General features: G+C 57.8%; 1 protein-coding gene across 6 annotated transcripts; it reads right to left on the bottom strand.

Annotated features, from left to right (window-relative positions):
* Window positions 1-2,084: 2,084 nt before the first annotated feature.
* On the bottom strand, window positions 2,085-17,379 carry CD276 (CD276 molecule). Of its 6 annotated transcripts, none has more exons than XM_058033080.1 (8): window positions 17,314-17,379; window positions 11,951-12,068; window positions 9,734-10,084; window positions 7,726-8,022; window positions 5,452-5,592; window positions 3,626-3,667; window positions 2,777-2,812; window positions 2,085-2,145 (listed from the first exon to the last, which is right to left on the bottom strand). In XM_058033080.1, exons 2-8 carry the CDS (start codon window positions 11,988-11,990, stop codon window positions 2,123-2,125), a joined length of 930 nt encoding a protein of 309 aa, XP_057889063.1. In that variant the 5' UTR covers window positions 11,991-12,068; window positions 17,314-17,379; the 3' UTR covers window positions 2,085-2,122. The 6 variants fall into 6 exon arrangements, with proteins under 6 accessions (XP_057889063.1, XP_057889060.1, XP_057889061.1 ...); XM_058033077.1 differs by lacking the exon at window positions 17,314-17,379 and adding an exon at window positions 13,394-13,535; XM_058033078.1 differs by lacking the exon at window positions 17,314-17,379 and having other exon boundaries at window positions 7,726-7,858; window positions 7,955-8,022; window positions 11,951-12,205.
* Window positions 17,380-17,788: the final 409 nt, after the last annotated feature.

The following is a 17,788-nucleotide window of genomic DNA, read 5'->3' as shown; positions in this document are numbered from 1 at the left end:
CAGATGGCTACGATGGCCCTGCATTTGGCCAAGATGGCCCCACAGATGGCCCCAGTGTCCCCAAGGCCAGCCACTGATGGCCCCACAGCTGGCCACGATGGCCCTGTGGTGTCTTCCCACAAGCCTTGGAAGCTCCTGGGCTCCAGGGATCACCAGGAATGGGCAAAGAGGGGATCCAAGGGCATGGCCGTATGGGTGTGGCTGTAATGGGTGGAGTTGTTCTTCATTCAGGCTGGAGATCAAATCCCACGATGAAGTCACCATCCATCCCTCTCCATCCCAGCCTGAGGCCAGCAGGCTTCTCCTGGGCTGGATTTTGGGAATGTTCTCCCATCGGGATGCTGAGCTTGGGGAAGGACAACCAAAAACATTCCCCAGAGGGGATTCAGGAAGGGGCTTAGGAAGGATCCCCTGGGAATTCCCACCCCATGAGGACGGATCGCCCAGGAATTCCCACCCCATCAGGAAGGATTCCCTGGGAATTCCCACCCCATGAGGAAGGATTCCCTGGGAATTCCCACCCCATCAGGAAGGATCCCCTGGGAATTCCCACCCCATCAGGACGAATCCCCCAGGAATTCCCACCCCATCAGGAAGGATTCCCTGGGAATTCCCACCCCATCAGGAAGAATCCCTGGGAATTCCCACCCCATGGGAAGGATCCCCTGGGAATTCCCACCCCATCTTGGCAGCAGGAATTAATTTAGGAGCCAGCTCGGTCATTCCTTTGGGATTTTCCTCCTTGTGCTGGGGCTCCAACAGGCCCTGGAAATCTTTTCCCCTGGGAATCCCAACCCTTCCACCGTTCCCGGCCAAACCCTGTAGAGGACACGGAGCCAGGAGGGATTGACCAACACAGTCCCAGATTTATTTGTCAAGGCACGAGGAACCCTCCAGATCCCGGATTTTAAAGGATTCAACCCAAGGAGCCCTCAGGGACTTCCCGCGCTCCAGGACAGCAGCACTCGGGGTGTCCCCACTTCCCCAACAGCGCTGGGGGGACCCTGGATGCACCCAGAGCCCCCAGTCCCATGGGAATGACGAGGTGGGGATGTCCCCAGAGGTGTCCTCACAGCAGGACCTCACCCGGCCAGCGGGTGCCCCCTTACCAAAAACGCCACGGGATCGTTCCCGGCGGGACAAACCCCACCGGGATCCAGCGGATAAGGCCAGGATGAGTCCGGAGGGACTCAGGGAGCGGGAAAAGGAGCGTGGGGAAGGGGCTCCCGGAACCCCCCGTGCCCCAGCCGCCATTCCCGAGGCTCTGAGCTCAGGAAGGGCGGGAAAAGGAGCGTGGGGAAAGGGCTCCCCGAGCCCCCCGTGATCCAGCTGCCATTCCCGAGGCTCCGGGCTTGGGAAGGGCAGGAAAGGCACCCGGGGCAGCACCAGAGCAGGGAAAGGGGAATGTCCCCTTGGGATGGACACACAGAGGGACATGGGGACACCGGGCAGATCCTCACCCGCCTTTCCCAGGAAGGACGGGAGGCGGGAACGGGAATGGGGTGGGGCAGGCGGCAGCTCCGGGTCCTCGCGGTCGGGGCACCCCGAGGGTGTCACCGCCCGGGGGTGTCACCAGCTTGGAGGTGTCACTGCCCCACGGTTGTCACCAACCCAGGGGTGTCACTGCCTCGGGGATGTCACCGCTCCAGAGGTGTCACCGACCGGGGGGTGTCGCAGCCCCAGGGTTGTCACCACCCCGGGGGTGTCACTGCCCAGAGGGGGTGTCACCAACCGGGGGGTGTCACTGTGCCGGGGGTGTCACCACCCAGAGGTGTCACCGGCCTCAGGGTGTCACTGCCCAGGGGGTGTCACTGGCCTGGAGGTGTCACCACTCCAGGGGTGTCACCGCCCCGGGGATGTGGCTGCCCGGGGGTGTCACCGGCTTGGAGGTGTCACCGCTCCGGGGGTGTGGCCGCCCCGGAGTTGTCGCCGGCCTGGAGGTGTCACCATGCCAGGGGTGTCACCACCAAGAGGTGCCACTGCCCCGGGATGTCACCACTCCAGGGGTGTCACCGGCCTGGAAGTGTCACCACCCCGAGGTTGTCACCGCCCCGGGGGTGTCGCCGTCCCGGGGGTGTCGCCGCTGGCTCGGGGACAGGCGGGCGGGGCTCCGGGGCTGCTGTCAATCGATCTCCTGCTCCCGACCTGGGCGGGGGGAAAGGGAATTGAGGGGGAAAACATGGAACTGCCGGCACGGGGAAGGGAATTGATAAATCGACAGGTTAATGAACTAATGAATTCATAAATCAGTAATGAATTAATGGATTAACTGATTAGTGGATTAATGGATTATTAAATTAATAAATCAACGAATCAATTAATTGTTAAATGAATAAATTGATAAATTGATAAATTAATACATTAATGGATTATTGGGGCTGCAGCTTGGAAAACTCTGGATGCTTTTCCAGGTTGGGAAACTCTGGATCCTTTTCCAACACCAGCAATTCCCATCATCCCAGAAAATCCATGGAAACCCCAAAAAACCCCCAAATTCCTTCCAGGGTTGGGTGTGGGGAGGCTTTTCCCCATCCAGAGTGGCTGGGAAAAGGAGGGATGCAGGAGCCACTGGATGCGAGGAAAAACTGGAAAAAAACGGGAAAAACTGGGAAAGGGGGAAATGGAAAACCATGATCTGGGAAAAGCTGATGGAAAGCCCGTGGGAAAATGAAAATAGGGAGGGGAAAATACCCCTTGAAACCTGACAAATGTTTCCTATGCAAATTTTAGGGAGAAAATGGGAATTATCCCGGATTTGCCAGAAATATCCACTCACCCTCTCGGCTCTCTGTGTTTTCCAGCAGCTGCAGAGCTGAGAAAAGAGAAAAACATCTTGTGGTCAATCCCATCCCATTCCCAAAGGAATCAGCCCCAAAATCCCATTTTTTTGGGGGATAAACCCCAAAAGTGACCCCAATTCCCAATTTCCCTGCAGAATTCCCAGGGTTTGGTCCTGTGCCAGTGGATAAAGGGAATCCCCAGGAACACCACAGAGCTGCTGGATGCTGGAAAATTATGGGATTGGGAGGTTTAATTTGGGAATTCTGACATTTTATTAAGGAATTGGGAAGTTTTATTAAGGAATTTTGTCAATTTATTAAGGAATGGGGAGGTTTGATTTGGGAATTGGGAGATTTTATTAAGGAATTGGGAGGTTTTATTACAGAATTCTGTCATTTCATTAAGGAAATGGGAGATTTTATTAAGGAATGGGGAGATTTTATTAAGGAATTTGGAGGGTTTATTCAGGAATTAGGAGGTTTTATTAAGGAATTCTGTCATTTTATTAAGGAATTGGTAAGTTTTATTTGGGAATTTGGAGGCTTTATTCGGAATTTGAAGGTTTTATTAAAGAATGGGGAGGCTTTATTTGGGAATTGGGAGATTTTATTAAGGAGTTGGGAGGTTTATTAAGGAACTGGGAGATTTTATTATGGAATTCTGTCATTTTATTAAGGAATTGGGAGGTTTGATTTGGGAATAAGGAGGTTTTATTATTGAATGGGAAGGTTTATTAAGGAATAGGGAGGTTTTATTTGGGAATGGGGAGGTTTATCCAGAATCAGGGGTGTCAGAAAATTGGGAATAGGGAAGGGGCCACCCCGAACCAGGATGGGGCACCCACCTGTCTTGGGCTCCTCCCCCTCCTCATCCCGCTCCTCTGGGCCTGGAAAACAAGGATCCCGAGGTGGGAACCCCATTCCTGGGATTCTGGGGGTGCCCCTTGGAGCATCCTGGCCTTTTCAGGGCACCGCATTCCCAAAAATCCCAACGGGAAAAGCCCCAGCTCTGAGGGACAGCGGTGGGTTTGGCACAGCTAAAAACCACCTGCAGAGGAATCCCTGGATCCCCCAAAATCTGGGATACCCCAAACTGGGAGGATCTTCCCTCCCTCCAGCACCCACCAGGACCCCAGGAAGTTCCCATCCCATGCTGCTGTTCCTGGGAGCAAAATCCATGGAAAAAAGGTCATTCCCAAGGGAAACTGGGAGCAAAATCCAGGGAAAAAAGGTAATTCCAAAGGGAAACTGGGAGCAAATCCATTGAAAAAAGACATGGAAAAAAGGTCATTTCCAAGAGAAACGGGGAGCAAAATCCATGGGAAAAAACATGGAAAAAGGCAATTCCTGAGGGAAACTGGGAGCAAAATCCATGGAAAAAAGGCATTCCCAAGGGAAACTGGGAGCAAAATCCATGGAAAAAAGGTAATTCCAAAGGGAAACTGGGAGCAAATCCATTGAAAAAAGACATGGAAAAAAGGTCATTCCCAATAGAAACTGGGAACAAAATCCATGAAAAAAGGCATTCCCAAGGGAAACTGGGAGCTAAATTAATGGGAAAAAACCATTATAAAAAGGTTATTTCCAAGAGAAACTGGGAGCAAATCTATGGAAAAAAGGCAATTCCTGAGGGAAACTGGGAGCAAAATCCATGGGAAAAAAAACATGGAAAAAAGATCATTCCCAAGGGAAACTGGGAGCAAAATCCATGACAAAAAGGCATTCCCAAGGGAAACTGAGAGCTAAATTAATGGGAAAAATCCATGATATAAAGGTCATTTCCAAGAGAAAGTGGGAGCAAATCCATGGAAAAAAGGTCATTCTTGAGGGAAACTGGGGGCAAATCCATGGAAAAATGGTGATTCCCAATAGAAACTGGGAGTGAATCCATGAAAAAAACCCATGGAAAAAAGGTCATTCCCAAGGGAAACTGGGAGAAAAATCCATGGAAAAAAGGTAATTCCAAAGGGAAACTGGGAGCAAATCCATTGAAAAAAGACATGGAAAAAAGGTCATTCCCAATAGAAACTGGGAGCAAAATCCATGGGAAAAAACATGGAAAAAGGCAATTCCTGAGGGAAACTGGGAGCAAAATCCATGGAAAAAAGATCGTTCCCAAGGGAAACTGGGAGCTAAATCCATGAAAAAAAGGCATTCCCAAGGGAAACTGGGAGCAAAATCCATGGGAAAAATCCATGATAAAAAGGTCATTTCCAAGAGAAACTGGGAGCAAATCTATGGAAAAAAGGTCATTCTTGAGGGAAACTGGGGGCAAATCCATGGAAAAAAGGTGATTCCCAATAGAAACTGGGAGTGAATCCATGAAAAAACCCATGGAAAAAAGGTCATTCCCAAGAGAAACGGGGAGCAAAATCCATGGAAAAAACCATGGAAAAAGGCAATTCCCAAGGGAAACTGGAAACAAAATCCATGGACAAAACCCATGGTAAAAAGGTCATTCCTGAGGGTGGCAGAGCCATTCTGGGAGCTTTTTTGGGAACAAATCCCCTTTGGTGCAAACACCACCCCATAAAAACATGGAATACGACCCAAAAGGGGAGAAGGCATCAGAGATGTGGTGGCCATGGGAAAAGGGGACACGCGTGGCAGTGCCACCCCCTGGTGTCCCTCTGGTGCCATCTGTCCCCTTGCAGCCTTTCCCGGGATTCACCTGTGCGCTCCTCATCCTCCTGGCAGCTCTCCCGGATCTTCTGGTGGCACACGAAGGCCAGGACGCCCAGCAGGGCCACCACGCACACGGCCAGGGCCACTGTCACCCACAGGGCCACCGCCGGGAATGCCAGGGGCTGGCCTTGCGGGGAGGGACGGAAAAGGGCCTGGATCAGCACCCGGGAATGCCGGGGTGACCCCATAGCCAGGGTGACCCCATAGCCAGGGTGATCCCATAGTTAGGGTGACCCCACATCTGGAGTGATCCCATTTCCAGAGTGATCCCATAATTGGGGTGATCCCACATCTGGAGAGATCCCATTTCCAGGGTGATCCCATAATTAGGGTGACCCCACATCTGGAGTGATCCCATTTCCAGAGTGATCCCATAATTGGGGTGATCCCATATACCCAGGGTGATCCCACATCTGGAGTGATCCCACATCCAGGGTGACCCCATATCCAGGGTGATCCCACATCTGGAGTGATCCCATATCCAGGGTAATCCCACATCCAGGGTGATCCCATATCCAGGGTGATCCCACATCCAGGATGATCCCATATCCAGGATGATCCCATATCCAGAGTGATCCCACATCCAGGATGATCCCACATCCAGGATGATCCCATATCTGGGGTGATCCCATATCCAGGATGATCCCACATCCAGGGTGATCCCACATCCAGGATGATCCCATATCCAGGGTAATCCCACATCCAGGATGATCCCACATCCAGGATGATCCCACATCCAGGATGATCCCACATCCAGGGTGATCCCATATCCAGAGTGATCCCACATCCAGGGTGATCCCACATCCAGGATGATCCCATATCCGGGGTGATCCCATATCCAGGATGATCCCATATCCAGGGTAATCCCACATCCAGGATGATCCCATATCCAGGATGATCCCATATCCAGGATAATCCCACATCCAGGGTGATACCATATCCAGGATGATCCCACATCCAGAATGATCCCACATCCAGGATGATCCCATATCCGGGGTGATCACCCAGAGTGATCCCACATCCAGGGGATCCCACATCCAGGGGATCCCACATCCAGGGTGATCCCATATCCAGGGTAATCCCACATCCAGGGTGATCCCACATCCAGGATGATCCCACATCCAGGATGATCCCATATCCAGGATGATCCCATATCCGGGGTGATCCCATATCCAGAGTGATCCCATATCCAGAGTGATCCCACATCCAGAGTGATCCCATATCCAGGATGGTTCAATATCCAGGATGACCCCATATCTGGGGTGATCCAACACCCAGGATACCCCAAACCCCAGGATGATCCAACATTTAGGGTGATCCCACATCCAGGATGGCCCAGGGTAACCCCACATCCAGGGTGACCCCACACCCACAATGATCCCACACCCAGGGTGACCCCACACTGAGGGTGACCCCACATCCAGGCTGGATCACAATCCAGCCCCAGGAGCTGCCTCCTGGGGGCATGGAATGTCCCCATGGAAGACTTAAATGTCACCTGCTGCCACCCCCTGCCATGGCAGTGCCACTTCCCACTGTCCCAGGCTGCTCCAAGCCCTGTCCCACCTGGCCTGGGTTGGGGACAGGGATCCAAGGACAGCCACAGCACTCTGGGAATGCCAGCCCAGCCAGGAATCCCATGCTCTGGGTGGCTTTGGGTGCCAGTGCCACCTCACCCAGCCCTCCTCGGTGCCACCCAGTCACCTCCCCCAGCCCGGCTGGGTGGCTTTGGGTGACAGTGTCACCATGGCCACCTCCCCCAATGTCTCCTGGGTGGCTCTGGGTGCCAGTGTCACCTCGCCAGCCTCTCCTACCTGGCTTTGCATGGCACTGTCATCTCCCTGAGCCCCTCCTGGCTGGCTCTGTGTGGCAGTGCCACCTCCCCCAGACCTCTTGGCAGACTCTGGGTGGCAGTGCCACCTCCCCCAGCCCCTCCTGGCTGTCTCTGTGTGCCACTGCCCCCTCCCCAGCCCTCCTGGCAGGCTCTGTGTGGCAGTGCCCCCTCCCCAGCCCTTGTGGCAGTCTCTGTGTGTCACTATCCCATCCCCAGCCCCTCTGGCTGTCTCTGTGTGCCAATGCCCCCTCCCCAGCCCTTGTGGCAGTCTCTGTGTGCCAATGCCCCCTCCCCAGCTCTTGTGGCAGTCTCTGTGTGCCAATGCCCCCTCCCCAGCCCCTGTGGCAGTCTCTGTGTGCCAATGCTCCCTCCCCAGCCCCTCCTGGCTGTCTCTGTGTGGCAGTGCCCCTCCCAGCCCTGGCTCACCCGTGATGGTGACCGAGGCGTGGCCGTGCTGGCGCAGCGCGGCGTTGAGCACCAGGCACGAGTAGGTGACGTTGGGCTCCACCAGCACGCGCAGGACGCTGCGCACCTCGAAGAGCCCCTCCTCGTTGGCCACCTGCCACGTGGTGACGTTGGCAGTCAGGTTGGCACCCTGGCTGTCCTGCCACAGCACGCTGGCCTCGGGGTAGCCGCGGGACGCGTGGCACGTCACCTCGGCCACGTCACCCGGCTTCAGGTCCTTGCTGGGCTCCAGGTGCACGCTGGGCTTGGAGTAGGGAGCTGTGGGGACAGGGGGGGCAGCAGTGAGGATTGGGAACAGGAGCGGGGCCAGCCAGGATTGGGATGGGGTCTTGCAGCTGCCAGGACTGGGATCATCCAGTGCCAAGCCCATCCTCAGCTGAGGGTCACTGCCAGCTGAGGTGCCCCACAGCCAGGAGCCTCAGCAGGGCATGGATTGCACTGCCCGGGGAACATTTTGGGGAGGTGCTGCAGGGCACAAGGGGGGACCAGAACGGGGATTGGGATGGGGAGCTGGACCAGCCAGGATTGGAATGGGCTCTTCCAGTGCCAGGACTGGGATCTTCCAGTGCCAAGCCCATCCTTTGCTGAGGGTCACTGCCAGCTGAGGTGGCCCCACAGCTGGGACCCTCAGCAGGGCACAGATCACACTGCCCAGGGAACATTTTGGGGAGGTGCTGCAGGGGACAAGGGGGGACCAGAATAGGGAATGGGATGGGGAGCTGGACCAGCCAAGATTGGGATCTTGCAGCTGCCAGGATTGGGATCATCCCGTGCCAAGCCCATCCTCAGCTGAGGGTCACTGCCAGCTGAGGTGGCCCCACAGCCAGGAGCCTCAGCAGGGCATGGATTGCACTGCCCAGGGAACATTTTGGGGATAAGGGGGGACTGATGTGAGGATTGGGATGGGGAGCTGGGCCAGCCAGGATTGGGACAAGCTCTTCCAGCTGCCAAACCCATCCTCAGCTGAGGGTCACTGCTGGCCCCTTAGCTGAGAGTCTCAGCAGGGCACGGATCACTCTGCCCAGGGAATATTTTAGGGACAAGAGGGGACCCAAGTGAGGATTGAGATGGGGAGCTGAGCCAGCCCTGAGATGAAGCTAAACCCATTCTCAGCTGAGGGTCACTCCTGGCCGAGGTGGCTCCGCAGCCAGAACCCTCAGCATGGCACGGATCACACTGCCCAGGGAATATTCTGGGGAGGAGCTGTGGGGCACAAGGGGAGACCAGAGGGAGGACTGGGATGGGGAGCTGGGACAGCCACGATTGGGATGTTCCAGCTGCTAGACCCATGCTCAGCAGGCTGAGGCGGCTCCTCAGCCGGGAGCCTCAGCAGGGCATGGATCACACTGTCCAGGGTATATTTTGGGTAAAAGGGGGGACTGGAGTGAGGATTGGGATGGGAAGATGGGCCAGCCAGGATTGGGATATTGCAGCTGCCAGAATTGGGATCTTCCAATGCCAAACCCATCCTCAGCTGAGGGTCACTGCTGGTCAAGGTGGCCCCTCAGCCATGAGCCTCAGCAGGGCAAGGATTGCACTGCCCAGGGAATATTTTGGGCACAAGGGGGGCACTGGAGTGAGGACTGGGATGGGGAGCTGCACCAGCCAGGATTGCAATGGGCTCTTCCAGCTGCCATGACTGGGATCTTCCAGCTGCCAAACCCATCCTCAGCTGAGGGTCACTGCTGGTCAAGGTGGCCCCTCAGCCATGAGCCTCAGCAGGGCAAGGATTGCACTGCCCAGGGAATATTTTGGGCACAAGGGGGGCACTGGAGTGAGGATTGGACTGGGATCTTCCAGCTGCCAGGACCGGGATCTTCCAGCTGCCAAATCCATCCTCAGCTGAGGGTCACCGCCAGCTGAGGCGGCCTCACAGCCAGCCAGGAACCTCATCAAGGCACAGATCCCACCACCCAAAGACCATTTCGGGGCGGCACAACCAGCACTGCCCGCCTGCAGGGTCCCTCACCTGCCACCTGCAGCGCCACGGCGGCGCTGTCGTAGTCGCGCACGCGCACGAAGCAGGTGAAGCTGCCCTCGTCGGCGATGCGCACGCGGCGCAGCAGCAGCGACACGTTGCCCCGCTGCAGCTGGTCGTAGAAGAGCGCCGTGCGGTTGGCGTAGCCCTGGCCCTGGTCCTGCAGGCGGTCCTGGCCCCCGGAGAACTCGTGCACCAGGCGCTTGGTGTCCGTCAGCTGCCAGATGAGGCTGAGCTCGGCCACGCTGAAGTTGGCCTCGGGAGAGAAGGAGCACAGCAGGGTGGCGTCCTGGCCGAACAGGGCCACCACGGGCTCCTCGGGCACCTGCACCTCCATGGCGCCTGCGGGAGGGGATGGGGACACGCTGTGACACCTGCGGGAGAACCGCCTGGGTTCTGCTCCTGGCTGGGGGCTGAGAAAATGGAGGGGTGCCCGTGGGAGGGACACGTGGGCAGGTGGCGTCTCAGGGCTGTCCCCAGCTGTGCCACCCTGATGGGAGGGGGGCAGCTCCACATCCAGCACCAAACTGGGGCACCTGCAGTGGCCAGGAGCTGCCAGGAGCTGCCATGGGCACCCAAACATGGATAACATCCAAGCAATGCTCATGGGAGGGACATGCAGGCAGGTGGCATCTCAGGACTGTCCCCAGCTATGCCACCCTGATGGAAGGGGGACGGCTCCACATCCAGCACCAAACTGGGGCACCTTCGACTGCCAGGAGCACCCAAACGTGGATAACACCCAAGTAAGTCCATGGGAGGGACACATGGACAAGTGGCATCTCAGGGCTGTCCCCAGCTATGCCACCCTGATGGAAGGGGGACAGCTCCACATCCAGCACCAAACTGGGGCACCTGCAGTGGCCAGGAGCTGCCAGGAGCTGCCATGGGCACCCAAATGTGGATAACACCAAAGCGACGCTCATGGGAAGGACACATGGACAGGTGGCATCTCAGGACTGTCCCCGCCATGCCACCCTGATGGAAAGGGGACAGTCCCAGACAAACCAGAGGCACCTTCAGCTGCCAGGAGCTGCCATGGGCACCCAAACATGGATAACACTCAAGCAACGCTCATGGGAGGGACACATGGACAGGTGGCATCTCAGGACTGTCCCCAGCAATGTCACCCTGCAGGAAGGGGTACAGTGCCACATCCAGCACCAGACTGGGGCACCTTCAGCTGCCAGGAGCAGCCATGGGCACCCAAACCTGCTCGGGGGCACAGAGCCCGGATTGTCCCCATGGGGACAGGATGGCTGGTGGCAGTGCTGGGGACACAGTCCCCAGGGGGAGCCAGCCCTGGCCAGGCTGGCAGCGCTAGGTGGCACCAGTGCTCCAGCATGCTGCCAGCTGGGGTGGCACAGCACGATTCCAGCTCATCCCAGTGCCATGGCATGATTCCAGCGCCATCCCAGTGCCCTGGCACGATTCCAGCGCCATCCCAGTGCCCTGGCACAATTCCAGCACCATCCCAGTGCCTGGCACAATTCCACCCCTATCCCAGTGCCCTGGAATGATTCCAGCTCATCCCAGTGCCCTGGAATGATTCCAGCCCCATCCCAGTGCCTGGCACAATTCCACCCCTATCCCAGTGCCATGGCACGATTCCAGCTCATCCCAGTGCCCTGGAATGATTCCAGCCCCATCCCAGTGCCTGGCACAATTCCAGCCCCATCCCAGTGCCATGGCACGATTCCAGCCCCATCCCAGTGCCTGGCACAATTCCAGCCCCATCCCAGTGCCCTGGCACAATTCCAGCACCATCCCAGTGCCATGGCACAATTCCAGCCCCATCCCAGTGCCATGGCACAATTCCAGCCCCAACCCAGTGCCATGGCACGATTCCAGCTCATCCCATCCCAGTGCCATGGCACGATTCCAGCCCCATCCCAGTGCCATGGCACAATTCCAGCTCATCCCAATAACAAGGGAAGGGATAACAATGAACACCAGGAGCCAGCCTGGCTGGAACTGTGGTGGCACTGCCCGCTGCTGCCCTGGGAACAGGGATCCGCCAGGACTGAGTGACCCCGTGTTGGAAGGAGCTGTGCCCTGCCAGGGGGTGCCACCCGCGGCTGTCACCCCACGGAGCACCAATCCAGGAGAAACACCCGGTGGGAGATGCCAGCTCGGGGCACGGCTCTGTCGGGACAGCGGTGGCACTGGGGACATCTCTCATGAGGCGGTGCCACCAGCCCCACTCACCTGCCAGGCCGAGTGCCAGGATGAGCAGCGGGATGGGCATCCTTGGCACGGGAAAAGCCGGGATGAGGGAGCAGGAGCGGGAATCCTGCTGGGGAGGATCCTCTCTGGGAACCAGGAGCTGGGGGAAAACACAAGGAAAGGCTGGGATGGTGCTGGGATGGAGGGACAGAGCGAGGGAAGGGAACAGGCTGGGCATCCCATGGCATTCCCAAGGATCCCATGGCATTCCCAGGGATCCCACAGCATTCCCAGGGATCCCACACCAGCCATTCCCATGGATCCCACAGCATTCCCAGGCATCCCATGGCATTCCCAGGGATCCCATGGCATTCCCAGGGACCCCATGGCATTCCTATGGATCCCACAGCATTCCCATGGATCCCACAGCATTCCCATGGATCCCACGGCATTCCCAGGGATCCCACGGCATTCTCAGGGATCCCACAGCATTCCCAGGGATCCCACAGCATTCCCATGGATCCCACAGCATTCCCAGGGATCCCACGGCATTCTCAGGGATCCCACAGCATTCCCAGGGATCCCATGGCATTCCCATGGATCCCATGGCATTCCCATGGATCCCACAGCATTCCCATGGATCCCACAGCATTCCCATGGATTCCACGGCATTCCCATGGATCCCATGGCATTCCCAGGGATCCCACGGCATTCCCAGGGATCCCACGGCATTCCCAGGGATCCCACAGCATTCTCAGGGATCCCACAGCATTCCCAGGGATCCCATGGCATTTCCATGGATCCCACGGCATTCCCATGGATCCCACAGCATTCCCAGGGATCCCATGGCATTCCCATGGATCCCACGGCATTCCCATGGATCCCACGGCATTCCCAGGGATCCCACAGCATTCCCATGGATCCCATGGCATTCCCATGGATCTCACTGCATTCCCAGGGATCCCATGGCATTCTCAGGGATCCCATGGCATTTCCATGGATCCCACGGCATTCCCAGGGATCTCACAGCATTCCCAGGGATCCCACAGCATTCCCAGGGATCCCATGGCATTCCCATGGATCCCACGGCATTCCCAGGGATCCCACACCAGCCATTCCCAGGGATCCCACAGCATTCCCAGGGATCCCATGGCATTCCCAGGGATCCCACAGCATTCCCAGGGATCCCATGGCATTCCCAGGGATCCCACAGCATTCCCATGGATTCCACAGCATTCCAAGGATCCCAGAGCATTGCCATGGATCCCACGGCATTCCCAGGGATCCCACAGCATTCCCAGCGATCCCACATCAGCCATTCCCAGGGATCCCACTGCACTCTCAGGGATCCCATGGTATTCCCAGAGATCCCACACCAGCCATTCCCATAGATCCCACTGCAGCCATTCCCAGGGATCCCAGGACAGCCATTCCTGGGGATTCCACTGCAGCCATTCCCAGGGATCCTGGGGATCCCACACCAACCATTCCTGGGGAGCACCACCCCATCAGACACCACAGGAAGGGGTTCAGCTTCAGCCTGGCACAGCCAGAGGGATTGCTGCATTCCCGGCACCAACAGAGCTGGGGAGTTGGCAGCAGCAGCTGCGCTCCAGGGAAGCCATGAGCCCCTTCCCTTCCCTTCCCTTCCCTTCCCTTCCCTTCCCTTCCCTTCCCTTCCCTTCCCTTCCCTTCCCTTCCCTTCCCTTCCCTTCCCTTCCCTTCCCTTCCCTTCCCTTCCCTTCCCTTCCCTTCCCTTCCCTTCCCTTCCCTTCCCTTCCCTTCCCTTCCCTTCCCTTCCCTTCCCTTCCCTTCCCTTCCCTTCCCTTCCCTTCCCTTCCCTTCCCCAGCTGTTCCTGCATTGCCCCAGTCCTGTCCTGTGCTCCCAGAGGAGCTCCCGGGGCCGGGATTTCGCTCCAAGCCCGACAGGAGCAGCTCCAAGGGACGGGGCTGCGGATTCCCGGCAGCTCCGGGGCAGCGAGGCTCAGCCCTGCCCGCAGGGAGGCAGGAAAGCTCCGGGATGGGTGCCAGGAGCAGGGGAAGGTGAGGGCAGAGTGCCCGGCCCCGCTGGATTCACCGCAGGAACCAGCTCCGGGCAGCGGCGCCACTGTGTCCCCTCCCTGTCACCTCCCTGTGTCCCACTGTGTCCCCTCCCTGTCACCTGCCCGGGCCATCCCTGGCTCCTACTGTGTCCTCTCCCTGTCACCCCCCTGTGTCCCACTGTGTCCCCTCCCCGGGCCATGCCAGCCCATCCCAGGGTCCCGCTGTGCCTGTGGGGTCACAGCACTGCCACATCCGTAGGGTCACAGCACTGTCCCTCCCTGGGCCATCCCATCCCAGGGTCCCCCTGTATCCTGTCCCAGTACATCCCAGTGTCCCGCTGTGTCCCCTCCCTGTGCCATCCCATCCCCGGGTCCCGCTGCGTCCTGTCCCTGTACCCTCTCTGTCCCCTGCCATCCCAGGGTCCCACTCGATCCCCTCTCTGTCCCATCCCATCCCAGGGTCCCGTTGTGTCCCCTCCCTGTCCCCTCTCTGTCCCATCCCATCCCATCCCATCCCATCCCATCCCAGGGTCCCGTTGTGTCCCCTCCCTGTCCCCTCTCTGTCCCATCCCATCCCATCCCATCCCATCCCATCCCAGGGTCCCGCTGTGTCCCCTCCCTGTCCCCTCTCTGTCCCATCCCATCCCATGGTCTCGCTGTGTCCCCTCCATGTCCCATCTCTGTCCCATCCCATCCCATGGTCCCGCTGTGTCCCCTCCCTGTCCCCTCCCTGTCCCAGCCCATGCCAGGGTCCCTGTCCGGAGCCCCTGGCACTGGCACCACCACCCCTGTGGGGTTGTGGCACTGCCACCTCTGCGGCTCCCACGGGGAAACTGAGGCACGAGGGGAAACTGAGGCACAAAGAGGGAAAAAGGTCCAGGGAATGGGGGAAACTGGGGCACAGGGAATGGGGGAAACTGAGGCACAAAGAGGAAACAGAGGTACGGGGGGAAACTGAGGCACAGGGAATGGGGAAACTGAGGCCCATTTCTACCCCAAGATCTCTAAGAATGCTTCCCCTCGCCTTCCCTCCCGAGCACGATGGAAAACGACCAATCCAGGATTTTTCCCACCCTCTGTCCCAAACTCTTCCCAACCAAACCAATCCCAGACAGCTGTGAAGGAGGGAAAGGGCGATGGGGGAAGAGGGAAATCCTGACTCATCCCCCTTGGAACCCTCCCCTTTTCCTGGGGACATAACAAATCCTCTCTTCCCTACAGTTCCTGCCAGGGGGGCTCAGGAAGGTGACACACGTGTCCCCAGCCCTCCTCCTGCTGCCACCACCGTGCTGTGACTCAGTTTCCCCAAGACCTCAAGTGGGGATAGAAGGAATCCCACAAAAACTTCCCTCCAGAAAGCCAAGGGATAACTAAATCCCCCAGAACCACACCTCACCCATTCCCTGGTTTTTTATAATCCCTAATTATCCCCCAGGTCCAGGGAGAAGTCCTGGCCTCCCACTGACCATTTGCAATTTGTTAACCCTTTCAGTGCTTCAATCCTCCCCCGGGTGAGAGAAAGGAACAAGATGTTAAAGAACAACATGAAGTCACCAAAATGGATGAGAAAGAAGTCCCAGATGGGAGGGATGAGGACGTGCCTTAATTTTAGGATTAAAATCCTCTTGTAAACTGTGGAGAAAAGATTCTTTTTCCTTATAACACATGAAACTATGGGGAGATGAAGGGCTCAAATTAATATTGAGAAAAGGCCTCCATACTAAAGTAAGCAGAAGTTTAAACAGAGAAAAAGAAAAGAGTGATGAGACCCTGTGGCCCCAGGAAGAAATTCTCTGTTCCCAGAGATGAAGATAATTTTAGATAGATAATGAGAACTTTTACCTTTAAACAGCTTTAAAACAATGCCCCATAAGTGAGCACAACCCATAAACAAGCTGTGGGAAGGCTTGTAGGAAATAAGAGGGGCTTCAGGATAACAAATAATAATTTTGAGATAATAAATTTCCCCAGGCAGCTGCTATTTGTAAAAGAGCCACGAGAGAACTCGCAAAAAAGTCTCCATAGCATCAACAAGGAAGACTTCTCTCCCTAAGTGAACTAAAGAAAGATCATTTTAGAAGCAGAAAACTAAATAAAAATGTAATTTTTGGGGTGCCTGGGTCAGCCCCCTCTGTCCCTCTCCTCGAGCCAAGAGCCAGGCTCTGCTCAGGACTATTTTTAGGTCCTGCTCAAGTTGTGGGCGTGCAGCAGCAATGCCTCACGTGGGACTGTGGGGATGGGGTGTGGAAAGATGGGACACAGCCCCCAAATCCCATCAGGAGTTTGGGGTGGGTTGTTGGGGGCTAGGAAGGGATGAGGATTCAGGGTGACACCTGGCAGGAGGAAGGAAAGAGGATTTGGGGTGATACTGGGAGGAGAAAGGGATTTGGGGTGATACTGGGAGGAGGAAGGGATGAAGATTTGGGGTACAATACATGACAGGAGGAAGGGACACGGATTTGGGGTGCAATTCTGGGAAGGAAGAAGGGATTTGGGGTGATACTGGGAAGGAGGAAGGGATGAAGAGTTGGGGTGCAATACTGGAAGGAGGAAGGGATGAAGAGTTGGGGTGCACTACGCGACAGAAGGAAGGGACAAAGATTTGGGGTGCAATACTGGGAAGGAGGAAGGGATGAGGAATTGGGGTGATACTGGAAGGAGGAAGAGATGAGGATTTAGGGTGTGATACCAGGAGGGAGGAATGGATGAGAATCTGGGGTGCAATACTTGACAGAAGAAGGGACAAGGATTTGGGGCGCTCCTTGCCGGGAGGAAGGGATTGGAACTCGGGGTGATCCTTGCCGGGAGGAAGGGATTGGAACTCGGGGTGATCCTTGCCGGGAGGAAGGGATTGGAACTCGGGGTGATCCTTGCCGGGAGGAAGGGACAAGGACTCGGGTTGATCCTTGCCGGGAGGAAGGGATTGCGACTCGGGATGCCCCAGCGGGCCGGAGCAAGGCTGGGCGGGCTCTCCCTTGTCTCGGCGAGGGAAAAGGGGAACGAGCGCTTCCTCCCGGCACCGCCTTCAGCCCCGCATACCCAAGAGAGCGCTTCCAGCGGGATTTCCGAGCATCCCGGGGTGCCACCCACCCCTGCCTGCGCCTCGGGGACCAGGGGGACCCCCGCTGCCCCCCAACCCCCGCGGGGCTCCCCGAACCGCCCGGGGGAGCCCCATTCATTCCTCCCTCCCTCCTTCCTTCCCTCCCTCCTTTCTTCCCCGTCCGCCCGGAACCCCGCCCGGAGCCGAGCGCGGCCCGCGGGAGGGACAGCGGAGCGGGGCGGCCCCGCGGCTCCCCCGGGCTGGGCCGGCCCCGCTGCGGCCGCCCCGGGCCCCCCCGAGCCCCCCGGAGCCCCCGCACTCACCGGGGCCGCGGCGGAGGCAGCGCGGGCGGCGGGCGGCGGCCCCGGCTCGATTGGCTGCGAGCGCTTCCTGCCGGGAACGGGCGGGAGGAGCCTGGAGCGGGACACCGGGCCAGGGATTGGGGAAACGGGAATGGGACACCGAGCCAGGGATTGGGGAGCCGGGAATGGGACACCGAGCCAGGGATTGGGGAGCTGGGAATGGGACATGGAGCCAGGGATTGGGGAGCTGGGAATGGGGACTGGGGAGCCGGGAATAGCACATGGAGCCAGGGGATTGGGGAGCCGGGAGAGGGACACCGAGCCAGGGGATTGGGGAGCCGGGAATGGGACACCGAGCCAGGGACTGGGGAGCTGGGAATGGGACACCGAGCCAGGGATTGAGGAGCCTGGAGAGGGACACCGAGCCAGGGATTGGGGAGCTGGGAATGGGACACCGAGCCAGGGATTGGGGAGCCGGGAGAGGGACACCGAGCCA

This window comes from Melospiza georgiana, chromosome 13 (genome assembly GCF_028018845.1).
Source record: "Melospiza georgiana isolate bMelGeo1 chromosome 13, bMelGeo1.pri, whole genome shotgun sequence".
Classification (NCBI taxonomy): Eukaryota; Metazoa; Chordata; class Aves; order Passeriformes; family Passerellidae; genus Melospiza; species Melospiza georgiana.
Note: the sequence above shows the minus strand (reverse complement) of the source record. Positions and strands in the feature narration are given on the sequence as shown.